The sequence below is a fragment of the Betta splendens genome, chromosome 4 (assembly GCF_900634795.4).
Source record: "Betta splendens chromosome 4, fBetSpl5.4, whole genome shotgun sequence".
In the NCBI taxonomy this organism is placed as follows: domain Eukaryota; kingdom Metazoa; phylum Chordata; class Actinopteri; order Anabantiformes; family Osphronemidae; genus Betta; species Betta splendens.
In genome coordinates this window covers 27,345,384-27,358,975 of record NC_040884.2, presented here as the reverse complement: position 1 = coordinate 27,358,975, position 13,592 = coordinate 27,345,384, and the positions used below count along the sequence as shown (strand labels likewise).

The window sequence follows — 13,592 nt, the reverse complement described above, 5'->3', positions numbered from 1 at the left end:
TAGGTAGTAAAAGTAATTAATAGATATTCCATCTGGACAGTGAAGACGGAAATAAGCTTAACTGCAGTGAGGGAGTCAACAGAAAAGTTACTTCCATCTTCATGTGAAACTTCTGGTATTCAGTTATTTTAAACGTTATGCAAAAAGAATTTTAATAATAATTTGTTTATCATATTTAGTATTTATAATGATTACATAACATTGTACAATAATACGCTTAGCATTTCAGGGTTGAGAATAAACTTGCTAGGCCTGGACACAATGTAAAGTTGCAGTTCTCTCCATTAAAACTGCTCTTCGCTCTCTTCCTTCGCTTCGCGCGCACAACTTGTTGGTGTCGAAGGACACTGTCACGTGACCACCGCGGAAATGACAGACAACTTTCTGTTGACGCGGAAGAGACACGAGCGTTCCCATCGAAATTGTTGACGAATTAATTAAACGCATGTAACAGGTAACAGAGAACAAAGACAGAAACGAAAAGTCTTCACAGTTTTATTACAGCGACATAGTCTGAAGTTCAACCTGATGGCTGGCGGTAATTTACAGGTGAGTGAGGAACTTTTAATAAGCTGAATAGACTGGGTGTCATCACAACATACTAACACAATGGCCTTTTTAATCAGCTGGCCGTCATTTTATGCAACTGGAAGTGCGTAGGTTTAATTATCCACACATAAATGTGTAAAGATGATTTCGAGGTTTTTTAATTAGGCGTTATTACTATTTTAAACCATTTACTGGGACTTTGTGTATCAACTACATAGCTGGGCTTGGCTGTAATAGTCTTTCTTTAATATGTTCGGATGAAACAACACCTAAAACTTTAGCATCTAAACAGACTGAACATAAATACGTAATGAAGGATTCTTCATGGAGCTTTAGCTGCTCTGAGGCTCACGACGTTTAGCTATAAGGTGAAGACCCCAGGATGTGACCCAGGCCCTATGCAGGTGATGGAAAGGATTTAGCCGGAGTTCCTGATTACAGGATGCAGTTTGATGTTTGCTAGATGGCAAAGCTAATGGGAGAAAATCAAGAGAGATTAACATGATAACATACAGGCACAATAGTCTTATTGTAGCTATAAATGGGATGGGAAATCAGGACTTTTAGGATTGGTCATGTCTATACTGTAATATAGATAAAGGAGGAAGATGAAAAGCATTCTTGATCTCCAGGAATGAGTGGGTTTTGTTTCTATGAGCAGCATTTAGTTATTACTTGTACTTATTATGACGGTAGCTTCAGCATCTCATGGTTCATCTTACCCCACCTTCTACACTCCATCACACTCTGTCCAGCCCTTTAGCATGTTGCGAAATGCCAACAAATAATAAAAGAATAAGAAACTACAAATGGAATTTTTAAAGAGGAATAACTTAAATTAATTCGGAATTTGTTTGATTGGTTGTGGGCGAGCAGCGCTCATAGCTCATAAATGTTTAGAAGCAAATATCTCTTGGTTGCATCCACTACTCCTTATTGAGGCTGGATCCCAGAAACCTTTGACAACACGTCTCCACATTATGATGTTTTGGAACATTCTGTATTTCTGGTACAAATAGGTGCATACCGTGTCTTTTTATTTACTAAATTATATTAGCACATCTCCCACCAGTGTCTTCTTTGTGTGAAAAAGTAAAGGGTAAAAAAACATCTTGGCAACCCACAATGTGCACAAAATGTTCTACTTAACTTTTCCAACTATTGCGTGGAAGTTTCTCAAAAATAATAAACTAAATTATTCTTGTACTTTCTTTTTTCAGAAAGCTATAGATCTTGCCAGTAAAGCTTCACAGGAGGACAAAGCCAAAAATTATGAAGAGGCCCTTAGATGTTATGAGCAAGCAGTGCAGTACTTTTTGCATGTTGTCAAGTGTAAGGAAGTATACTTCATACTTTAGCTTCTACTTTACAACAGGACAGGATGATTTAAGTTACTCACTGTGTTGCAGATGAGGCTCAGGGTGATCGGGCCAAACAGAGCATAAGGGCCAAGTGTGCTGACTACCTGGACAGAGCCGAGCAACTCAAGGAATACCTGAGTAAAAAGGAAAAGGCTCCTCCAGCTAAACCTGTTAAAGAGTCCGGTGACAAAGGGTAAGACTGAGGCATAAGATAATCAAATAAGTCAATATCCAAGTGTTTGCTGTCAATAAATATCAATGTGGACTGTTATGAATTTATTTCAGAAGTGATAGTGATGCAGAAGATGATCCAGAGAAGAAGAAGTTCCAAAATCAACTCTCAGGTAAACCCCTCTGCTGTGTTAATATAATAACACTGCCGACTAAAATGATGGAAGATATACAGCATTTAACTGACGCATATCTTCTTACAGGTGCCATTGTAATGGAAAAGCCCAATATTAAGTGGGACGATGTGGCAGGGCTCGAAGGAGCCAAAGAGGCCTTAAAAGAGGCCGTCATCCTGCCCATTAAATTCCCCCATCTGTTCACAGGTTTGTGTACAGGAGCCACCTTTTTACCTCCTAATGTGCAGTAACTTTATAAATAGTGTTTCATTTAATATTGTTTGTATAGGAAAGAGGACTCCTTGGCGAGGCATCCTGCTGTTTGGTCCTCCAGGAACAGGAAAATCCTACCTGGCCAAGGCGGTGGCCACAGAAGCCAACAACTCCACCTTCTTCTCCATTTCATCCTCTGACCTTGTGTCCAAGTGGCTGGGGGAGAGTGAAAAGTGAGTGTTACAGAGAGAAGCAGGTAAGATCTTGGCAATATGGGAAACTGACCTTGCACATCTGTTGTTTCTCACTCTTCAGGTTGGTGAAGAACCTGTTTAGCTTAGCTCGAGAACACAAACCCTCGATCATTTTTATAGACGAGATTGACTCCCTCTGTGGCTCCAGGAGTGACAACGAGAGCGAAGCAGCGCGTAGAATCAAAACGGAGTTCCTCGTTCAGATGCAGGGTGAGCAAGGACAAGATTGTAAAAATCTGGTCTGAGGCTAAATAGCTGTGCGTTATTAAAACTTGTTGTTCCCCTTACAGGTGTCGGAAACGACAATGAGGGAATCCTGGTTCTAGGAGCAACAAATATTCCATGGACTTTAGACTCAGCTATCAGGAGAAGGTTAGTTTCACATAAATACAAATAATCCAAGCTAATCGTGACTCAGACAAAAATACTAGTATATGACAAAAGAAATAAAATGAGGGCTGAGATGTAAAACAACCAAAGAACAAAGACGTTGGAATAGGAGAAAGCAGTTACCTGAAATTCACATAAGAAGGAATTAACAGGTTAAATGCTTTAAAAAAGAAAATATAGACTGATTTAATCTTTTATCTGCTTCGTAGGTTTGAAAAGCGAATCTACATTCCTCTGCCCGAGGAGCATGCCCGCTCCTCCATGTTCAAATTGCATCTGGGCTCCACGCCCAACAACCTGACGGAAGCGGACTTCACCACGCTGGGCAACAGAACAGACGGCTACTCCGGGGCTGACATCAGTATAATTGTCAGAGATGCTCTCATGCAGCCTGTCAGGAAGGTTCAGATGGCCACTCACTTTAAAAGGGTAAAAAACCTGTGAATAAATTCAATATTTAATATTCCAGAAATCTTTAAAGTGAGTTAAATTTATTTCAAGCCAAGTTCAGCTCCATTTATTAAGCTCCAATATGTATATTTAATATTTTTTTTTCATCATTCCAACTCCACACACTTTAATTTAGGTTCGCGGGTCACAGTGGAACAACCCCGGCGTTGTGGTGGAGGACCTTCTGACTCCTTGCTCACCAGGAGAACCCAATGCTATAGAGATGACTTGGATGGATGTTCCTGGGGAGAAGCTTTTAGAGCCGGTTGTGTCCATGGTAAGAACAGACCTAAGATATTCATTGGGAAGTGTTACAAACAAACAAATGACTTCAGTCTGATGTTCTCTATTTGAGGCGGACATGATGAAGTCACTGGCAAACACCAAACCAACTGTCAATGAGCAGGATCTGGAGAAGCTGAAGAAGTTTACTGAAGATTTTGGTCAGGAGGGCTAACACTACTCTTCTATTGTACTAATCCTATTATTTTCAATGTCAGTTATGGTTTTGTCTTAGCTAATTATTCATATAATTATTTTCAAAATGGTGCTATGTAAATGTGCACCAGAAGTCACTCACATCCAAAGTATACCTTCCTTTAGGATGTGTGAAAACCAGCTGAAGCAAACGTTATTGGCCTGTTACTGCATCAAGACTCATGTTTTAATTTCTTCATGGTTTTCATATTTCTTGCTTGTTTTTATTTTGCAGGTGATAATAGTCTTTGTAAACTATAAGCACATAATGACATGATTTAATGCATTTTTTTAGCACTACACTATGTCTCTATAGCCTAAAATGGGATTATCTTGTAATTTGAAAAACATACTTTTATAAATGGAAGGTTTCACTATAATATTGTAAAACATGTACTGTTTTAAACATGTAAAAATCTCTTTTACTGGGTTAAATTTCACTACATAAAAGTGGGCTTAATTATATGCACATCGTGTTGGAGGGAGGCAACTGAAATGAATATCAATGATGGTCTAGATTTTTGAGATTACTAACTATGTAGGACTTCTCAATCGTACAGGGATCATTGTACAAGAATGTGTTTTTTACTCTTTCAGTGTCTTCTGTATGTGGCCTTTGGTGCTGGCTACTCTGTTTAGGGGCTTTAGATATATGATATATAGATATCTTGTGTTGTTGGTATTGTATAAGAAACTGAAGGTGGTCATTTGCAGTTTTGTTGTGTCATATATATGTTCTGTGAACAAAAGGGCTGAATAAAAAAAACAGGAGTTGTTACCATCTTTATGAATATGTATTAGTTGTTAAAATACCTCTGAACTACATTTCCTTTACAATGATTGTTAAATAATAATTTAGTTAGTACATAAGTTACATAATAAATTTTCCAACTTCAAACAAACAATGTAATACGTGTAGAAAAAGGATAAATTAAACAATGCAGGCACAAATCAATTTACAAAACTGAATAATGGAACCACGACAGGCTATTTGGAGTGAAAAGTCAAATCCAGAGAGAGTGAGCAGTATGTGAGTGCAACCAAATATCAGTTTAAACACAAAGTTAAAACATACAATTCACAGCTTCAAATGGAAAAAAAATACCATATTATTTATCATGCATGCTGATATAATGTCCCATTTTGCTAATAGTTTCCTACATAGCCTTATTTGTGATGGCAATATTTGATATACTATTACAATCTGATTTAAATGAGTACTTAAAAATGCTACATTTGAAGCGATTATTGTTTTTTTGTGTCTTGCACTTGTCTTGTCACTCCTCGATAAGTAACCTGAGGAAATGCTGCAGATTGAACGAAAACAGACAAAACACATTTTCATGTACATGTTCCGTAGGCAAACATAAACACAAAAAAGGAAGAAAGACGAGTGTTCACTTTGAGGATCCTGGTGCAAATATAAAGGACAACAAGCCTGTATGAGCAGTTAGATGGAGAAGCTCACATATACATAAAAGGTTTAAGAGTATGCCCTGTCATTTAAATCACTCAACATGGGTAATAGTTGTAATTTTTGGTTAAGAACATTTATATCAAGAAAACAAAAAGGGGTGGGAAACGGCCACATGAGAAAGTGCTAAACATATTTACTGCATTACTACACTGGGTGTAATTCTCCTTGTCCATCACACTCATGCTTCATAGATGAAGTAGCCCGTCAGACACAATATACTCCAACTCATGTAACAGCACAAGGAAGACACCAATTGCTGTGAATACAGAGGGATCAGTGTGCTAGTGGATATACAGTACATGAATCAAGCACTAGAAGACAGAGAAGAGGGAACCTATTGCTAGGCCTGTTGCTGCTCCAGCAAGCATGCTCAGAGCCACGTCGCCTCCGTTGTCGCGCTGATGCTCCTGGATAATGACATGATTCACACCAGGTGAAGGGTAGCCACCTATAAAACATCAAAGCAACATGGTGACTTGTTTAAGTTAGGATTAGCTTAACCTTTTGATACAAGTTGTTATACTATGGGTCCAGCGTCACTCTGCTGCTAGCACAGCTGTAGGCCCTTAGTAGAGCTTGACAAAAGGACTGCACACATGGAGCATCAACAAAACAAACCCAAAATGAAAAAGTCTAATTAAAGGCATCAACCTAAAATCTGTAAAACCGGCACATTTGTATGTTGAGAAATATTTACCGTGGTACTGATGAGGATAAGCAACAGTGTAGGGCTGCCCGTCAGAAGAGTACACAATCTGTGTAGCATATGGAGGCGGTGCATATTCACCATACGGTCCTGAGGCGTAAACCTGGTGAAAAATCAAACAAATATGTCAGCTCTAGAAAAACCCAGCTCTACAATAATACAGCCATTTGCTAGGACAACAGTAGGTGGCAGAAGAGTCTAGTTTTGTTGTTACATTGTAGCCTTACTGTTTTGGCTTTAGCTTGGGACTAATAAAGGCATTCTATTTCTATTGTTTATTAAACTTGCTTTTCTATCAGTGATCAGTGTGAACCAAGCCAAAATATTGCTAACCTTCAGATGTAAACCGTGACTTATAACAATACTGTACAAGGATTTATAGGGCATCCAAAGGATGTAGTTTGACTACATTATTATGGATACACTATGCACTGGAACAGTACTAGACATTTACCTGAGGTGGTGAAGCATATTCAGAATAGGGGGGAGGAGCAGATGGCATTACTTCCTGTGCAAAACCAATCTGGGGAGTGGCAACAATCTAAAAATAAAAGCACAACACAAATCAGGCTATTTCACCCAACAACTAAAAAGGCAAAAACGCAGACATAAAAAGCTGTAGCAGAATATTGTTTAGTTCTGTTTTGGACAACAACGCTGCCTAGAGCCTAGAGAGTGTTTATCGACCCTTCACATGAAGACATGAACACGTTTATTACTATTACTGAAGCTGATTTAAGCTTACAGTATTAATTATTGCATCCTGGAGTGCCATGGACCATGCCCTGCAAGCAAAGAAGACACTCTGTTATTTTGGTAGTAGAGTCAAATACATTATAATAACAGGTTCAGAGTCACTAACACAGAAACAAAGAGTGAAAATCTATTTACTAACAAAGCATCATCTGCACTGTCTGCACACAAGCTGATCACTCGTCCATCTCTGCACACGATCTGTAGCAAGGCGTCACGCATCTTCCCCTCTGGTGGATTAAGATCTAAGAAAACAGAAAGGGGAACAGAAAGAAGGAAAGTCTGGCTGTTGTTTAGGACTAAAGGTGAAAGGCAAGTACATCATCATGCAGTAGTAAGTACCATGGCAGGCAGCACTGCCGCGGATGTTGATGCAGTCTACCCTCATGTGGATGTCATCCTCCATGTCATGCCGTTGTTGGTCATTATAAAAGACGAGTCGCCCATCAGCCCACAAGTCAAACCAGTTTCTTTTCCACCTACGTAGTATGGTACCTATCATTTCAATATTACACAGAACAGTTCAGCACACACTGAATCATTTTAGTATTATACCTGGTGCTGCTGTTTTGTACAACAACTCACTTTGTCGATGCAGCCAACCGCTTTTCACCATAGCCATCTCAGCACCTACAACAGTGTCACAGACAGTATCAGTTTGTAATCAGTAAGCTCAGGGCGTGCCATATGAACATATCTCGTGACTTATCGTACTGTTAGCATAAGCCTTCACGTGTTCAGAGCAAAATAGAATATGAAACGTATGACTGTCCGATGTAAAATTTGAGTTTTGGCAAATGCTTAAAAATTGGTTTGTGCCCACCCGTTCTCGTCGTGTGTACTTTATAGTGCATTGACGTTATTTAACCTGGACGCAAGAAGAGAGGTCAGCTGTAAACAGATCTACCTCATTTCTTATTAATGCTACTTGGAGATGTGAAAAAGTGGTAAATAAGTGACAATTTAAATGCAACAAAGCCCGTAGCCCATTGTAGTAATCCATAATCTTAACACTTTGCGTTGTTATACTAAGAAAACGTTAGCTAACGGTGCTTGTATAAACACGGCGAGTTGAGACTGACCTAGCAACCACTAGCTAACTAGTAGAGTATAGTGCAGTATAGTTCGGTTAAGACATATCATTGAATTCCAGGACAGCATTGACTGTTTAAGATGGTGTGTAAAGTAATTACTTACGTAATTATGCGTGTTTTCGTGAAAAGATGAGGTCGTTAGTGAGAGAAAGCAAACACGGAAATGAGATACGGAGAGAGACGAGCAGAAACGTCTGACCAATAGGAAGAATGGCGGCTGCTGTTCGTCCCGCCCTCTGAGCATCTTAAATCATGTCCGGTCCCTGAAAAGAGGGGGCGTTTGTTTTTATGACGTGTTTGTCAGCTGACTTCACTGGAACGTGCTAGCAAATGGACACTGTGCGTTTGTTTCTCATATTTAAACAAGATGCTCAAAAAATTTATGTCCATCGTGTTTTATAATGTTATAATGTGGTTGAGTAAAAAAAATAGTGGTTGCTAATGCAGGTATAAACCCGTTTTGGTCGTCACCGAGAGGGTTAGTTGTTTATATAATGTTAGAAAGTAGATTTTCCAAGTAGTTGACATCATTGGTTAAATTATAGTGAAGGAAATTGGTATCTACGAACGTTTTGTTTGATTTGTGAAGCGTTCGTGTTACCGTGCTGCGCATGCGAACCACGAGCAGCAGCATATGTATCCTGTAAAATCTGACATGTGTGCTGCTGGAGGGAAGCAGAGTCTGCCTAACTGCAGAAGAGGACTTGGTTTCATTCCCTGCTGAATGAGCTTGTGGCTGCAGGCAGAAAAAAAGCAATCGCTTCCGAGCCACTGAGAAACGGGCAACACAGGATTAGAAAACAAGCCCATCAGTTCCCCGGTCAGCCGATTCGAGAGCTAACGGCACAGAAGCTAAAAAGCTAGCGCTAACCTGAAATGGCGACGGCAATATACTTGGAACATTACCTTGACAGTGAGTATCTGGCGGTAAAATATACTCGAATGAAATAATGTTTGCTGTTATGTTTTATTGCGGTTCAGTTTGCCCGTGTCTGACTTTTTCTGGATTAAATTAGCGCAGCAGTTTACACGCTGTGGTAGCAGCTGGCTGGCTAGCTGTTTAGCGTGGCGATATATCGTTTGATGAAATAACGTTATGTAAATTCCCCACGTGTGGTATTAAAGTTGTTTGGGGACTAAGACTCAGACACATCGAGTTTAGTAGGCGGGTTAATCAAGTTAACTAGGCGGGTTAGCGGTTATTTTGCCCATTTAGTAAGCTAGCAGCTAACTAACTAGTAATTATTACATAAGGTTATGAAACGCTGGCATATGCAACTCACACAATTAACAGAGGTGTTTACTTTTAGCCGACATGTGCGTTTGCACCAGTATATCAGTCTGTTCGCATTTGCAACCTGTTGATTACCGCGTTTCTCGTAACTATTTACGCGCCGGGGCGGCTGTTTAAAATGAGCGAGTGGCGCTGAGAGAACATTCCTTCTATAACATAAGACAAAAACTTTCTGTGACGTCTATTTAGGTCCACAGTTAACTAAATGTTTACTTTGAATTGATGTTATTGTAAACATTAAGCACATAGATATTTTCCTACAGTCAAGCTCTTGATCACATTCATTGTTACGTTTAATATCTAGGCATTGAAAACTTGCCATGTGAGCTACAAAGAAACTTCACTCTGATGAGGGACCTCGACAATAGAACTGAAGGTAAAAATTAAATGCCACAAAGTTCTATGGCGTTATATTGATTTGGTGTTGCGTTGTAATCACCATGCTCTTTTTCAGAAAAGAAAAGTGAGATTGACAAATTGGCTGAAGATTACATAACAAATGTGAAGAACCTGGCTTCAGAACAAAGAGTGGAACACCTGCAGAAAATCCAAAATGCTTACAGCAAATGCAAAGAGTTCAGTGATGACAAAGTCCAGCTTGCAATGCAAACATATGAGATGGTGAGTCTGTAACTATATGGTTCTATTTGGTCATAAAATAACGGTTTTAAGTCAAGCTACTGATCCACACTAAATCTTTTTGCTGTAGGTGGACAAACATATCCGCAGACTGGATGCAGACCTGGCACGTTTCGAGAATGAGCTGAAGGAGAAGCTGGAAGTGAGCGGCTATGAAAGTACAGAGGGAAGAGCAGTGAAAAGTAAGTCTGCTTGATAAACTGCTTTTATCATTAACATTACAAATGAGTATATTTAGCTATGAATGGAATTACTTTGCACAGAAGGTGATTCCCGGGGGATGAGAGAAAAACGTAGCTCCAGGGGAAGAGGAAGAAAAGGTTCTGATGAAGATTCTCCCAAAAAGAAAAAGATGAAAAACAGGTAACCCTTTATGCCATTACACATATCCAGTATTTGGTAAGATAGCAGCCAAATCTATAAAGTGGTTTAATTCTAATCATACTCTTTGTATGTGTTGGCTTTCCAGCCCAGACTTGAGTGACACGCTCCTGCCTATGCAGCCGTCTGATGTTTTGGATATGCCTGTTGATCCCAACGAGCCTACGTACTGTCTGTGCCATCAGGTGTCATATGGAGAAATGATTGGATGTGATAATCCAGATGTAGGTTCTCAGTGTGACTTATGTTTTGATGTAATTATGTGACATGCTTTTGTCTACTAAATATTTTATCACATTTCTCTGACTGAATGAAAATAGGAATTGGTTTTCTGTGTTTTTAATTTTTTCCAAGGTAAACTGTAAGAATGATAATGTGGATAGAGACTGGATTGACAGACTGCCTGTTTTGACTGAACATTCTCAATATTGACATTGATGATTGTGTTTGTTTTTTCAGTGTCCAATTGAGTGGTTTCACTTTGCTTGTGTCGATCTCGCCACCAAACCCAAAGGAAAATGGTAAGAGCCATTTGTTCAAATAACCCTAGACTGATTTATATTTTTATATATGGTAAGGTTTTTTATTATTAATACTAATTTCCCTATAACTTAAACATCTTTCTTCTTTTCTAAATATGTCAGGTTTTGTCCAAGATGCACCCAAGACCGGAAGAAAAAATAAGTCTTTTATTTGTTTGTTTGTTTGTTTTTTTGTGTTCTAGAAATTATTAGCTAATGTATGCATTTTTGTGTAATCTAATAGCGTGAAAATATAAATATATGTATATTAGATCCTTTAACTTGCCATATGAATGGTCACACAGCCTTATCCGGATTTGGAGTATAGCTACACTTGGCACCATTATCCCTCTCCATTGGCTTTACTGTATCTTTTATTGTATTTTACGACAGCTGTCTTTTACCAAAAGCACTAGGATGATTAATGCACATATATTTTATTGTGTGCAGTCTTGGTAATTGAGTAAAATTTAATTTTGTTTAATGCCATAGACCGTGTATCTGTCAATTCTAATATACCCATCAATCCTGGATTGTGGCTTTCGCATACTTGAAATATCAGTTTTATAAAGAAATATTTTTAAACAAATGAACAGCCTGCTGAGGATAGAATTTTAAACACCTGAATCCCTTGCCAAATAATGGTGGCAAAAGGAATTATGTGTCAAATTTTAAGTTACTACCTCCTTAGGGAATGCAATGGCACTGTATACATAAATGACTGCAGTTGATACCGATGTAAAAATTATTATCTTAAACCAAATAAGAGAAGTATAAATTATTTTATCAATCAAAAAGACATACTGCGACGTCTTTGAATGTAATATGGTACTAATGGTCAGTCAGTCAGTGTCTGTTGTTAACTGAATGAGGTATTTAAGCACTTTCAATGAAAACTTCCCCTGATGAGATTTTGAAATGCAGAGTTGGTTTTATGATATAGATAATCTCATCTAAACATTTGCTATAATACATCTCAAGTCCTAAGTGGAATATGATATATATTCATCTGAGACATGAGATGTCAACAATATTTTGGCAAATTCTTTTTCCAAAGATGTATTTGTTGTACTTAATTGTGAACTCTCAAATTTTATTTAATAGGAATTAAGTAGCTTCTTTCATATTCAACTGTGAATGTCACTCATTTAGGTGTATGCCACATATAAAAGCCAAAGTCTTTGTATTTTTTAAAATTAAGTATTTTATAACAAATAAATATTCACCATTATCCATGCATTGCCTCGTTTTTTTCGTTGTAAAATGGATTAGAATGTATATGTGAAACAATCAACTGTGCAATATTATTTAGTGAGAATTGGTTTATTATTCACCACTAAATTCTATTTACAATGGGGTGTTTACATCCAGGATGATAAATACCAACTGAGGAGACGAATGTTTGTAAAAGTGCAGGTTTAAAATCCATCATCAGACTCATCATCCCAGCTACACCTGTCTGTGGTGGGCTTGGTGAAATCAACCTCCAGATCATAAACAAAGTTCGGATCAGCTGTGTGCCGGCGGTTCTTTTCAAATAGTTTATCCATTTGGCCCTTCTTGCGGGCTAGTTCCTCATCACTCAGTTTGTTGAGGTCTTCATCAGGGTCGAGGTGAAATGAGGCCAGGCTGTGCACCAGGCTGAAGCCCTGCATATGATCTTTAAGGATGATGTGAAGCTTCTCCAGCTGACTCTGTGTCACAGCCTCCAGGTAGTCCCTGTGCCGAGGATGATTCTTCAGCCTTTCAGCAGCCATGTTGCAGTCTGAAGGGTTAAGCATATCAAAAAAATCAAACTGCTCTCTGAAGGTTTATGACAGTGAGATCAAACTGCTAGATGGCACCAATCAACCCACTCTTCTCACCTTGCCAGGATAACATGTGGTATTAAGTTATTTGTGTAGTCTTTAACTGTCAGTTTAGTACAAAGATGAAGTTCTACAAACCATTTTTTGGTTCTTATATAAAGTATCACAAATCTTTAATAATTCATAAAGAACCAAAGCTTAAAAAACAGTGTTTTCACGTTGAGAAGTCTCCTTTTAAAATCCCATTGATTCCAGTTTACCTACTGCTTGAATGGTGTACATTCACATGCTTAAAGTAACACAGATTTACTGGAAAAGAGTCATTTCAGAGAGCTGCTATCCAGTGACAGCTGCAAATTGTTTCCATCATGAAAACTGTGGCCATGTTTGCTTTGAAACATAACCAACGTAATAATACTACTGTAAACATGAAAAAAATGTTAATTAGATTAGTGTAGGAGCATAATTACAATAACCTACCAGAATATTTTGAGAAGTTCCGCACAGGTATTACTCTTTTCCGGACCTTTTTGGTTTCCTTGTGTTCATAAATTATAACTATGGACGGAGGACTGAACTGCACTCCACATCGCTTTGCCTCAAAAGGCATCTGCATAATTTAACCAGGTCTTAACTTAACTTAAAACTAAATAACTTTAGACATCACTAGTAATAGCCAATCGCTCCCTATTTGTATTTCACATTCGATAAGAAGCTATGAAACGTTGCTTGGCTACCAAGCGTTAGCCAGGGTCCACGCTTTCTGTCTTCGCCAACGCCTGCTTACACTTACAGCAAACTAAGTCCAAGTAGTATTTTTCAGGTAAAATAACCACAATGAACAATCACCGAATAACTAAAAATTATTAGTATAAATA

General features: G+C 38.4%; 4 protein-coding genes and 1 long non-coding RNA gene across 5 annotated transcripts; 2 read left to right on the top strand and 3 right to left on the bottom strand.

The window, feature by feature from the left end:
- The first annotated feature begins 366 nt into the window (after positions 1–366).
- Positions 367–4,824, top strand: LOC114853258 (vacuolar protein sorting-associated protein 4B-like). Its single transcript, XM_029146413.3, has 11 exons — positions 367–549; positions 1,770–1,881; positions 1,959–2,103; positions 2,196–2,254; positions 2,345–2,464; positions 2,547–2,703; positions 2,786–2,934; positions 3,015–3,096; positions 3,324–3,543; positions 3,701–3,841; positions 3,920–4,824. The coding sequence occupies exons 1-11, from the start codon at positions 529–531 to the stop codon at positions 4,019–4,021; spliced, it is 1,308 nt and encodes a 435-aa protein (XP_029002246.1). The 5' UTR covers positions 367–528; the 3' UTR covers positions 4,022–4,824.
- LOC129604032 (uncharacterized) lies at positions 482–2,081 on the bottom strand. Its single transcript, XR_008694566.1, has 2 exons — positions 1,949–2,081; positions 482–1,021 (listed from the first exon to the last, which is right to left on the bottom strand). It is a non-coding gene; the product is annotated as an uncharacterized LOC129604032 (long non-coding RNA).
- Positions 4,825–5,627: 803 nt separating the features above from the next.
- Positions 5,628–8,314, bottom strand: plekhb2 (pleckstrin homology domain containing, family B (evectins) member 2). Its single transcript, XM_029146417.3, has 8 exons — positions 8,175–8,314; positions 7,563–7,607; positions 7,320–7,472; positions 7,120–7,222; positions 6,970–7,009; positions 6,679–6,765; positions 6,216–6,327; positions 5,628–5,966 (listed from the first exon to the last, which is right to left on the bottom strand). Exons 2-8 carry the CDS (start codon positions 7,597–7,599, stop codon positions 5,830–5,832), a joined length of 669 nt encoding a protein of 222 aa, XP_029002250.1. The 5' UTR covers positions 7,600–7,607; positions 8,175–8,314; the 3' UTR covers positions 5,628–5,829.
- A 47-nt stretch (positions 8,315–8,361) lies between these two features.
- Positions 8,362–12,143, top strand: ing5a (inhibitor of growth family, member 5a). Its single transcript, XM_029146416.3, has 8 exons — positions 8,362–8,984; positions 9,670–9,741; positions 9,820–9,986; positions 10,075–10,186; positions 10,268–10,367; positions 10,474–10,609; positions 10,845–10,906; positions 11,030–12,143. The coding sequence occupies exons 1-8, from the start codon at positions 8,948–8,950 to the stop codon at positions 11,067–11,069; spliced, it is 726 nt and encodes a 241-aa protein (XP_029002249.1). The 5' UTR covers positions 8,362–8,947; the 3' UTR covers positions 11,070–12,143.
- On the bottom strand, positions 12,087–13,487 carry cep19 (centrosomal protein 19). The gene is made up of 2 exons (XM_029146418.3): positions 13,195–13,487; positions 12,087–12,671 (listed from the first exon to the last, which is right to left on the bottom strand). The coding sequence occupies exons 1-2, from the start codon at positions 13,328–13,330 to the stop codon at positions 12,325–12,327; spliced, it is 483 nt and encodes a 160-aa protein (XP_029002251.1). The 5' UTR covers positions 13,331–13,487; the 3' UTR covers positions 12,087–12,324.
- Between the last annotated feature and the right edge of the window lie 105 nt (positions 13,488–13,592).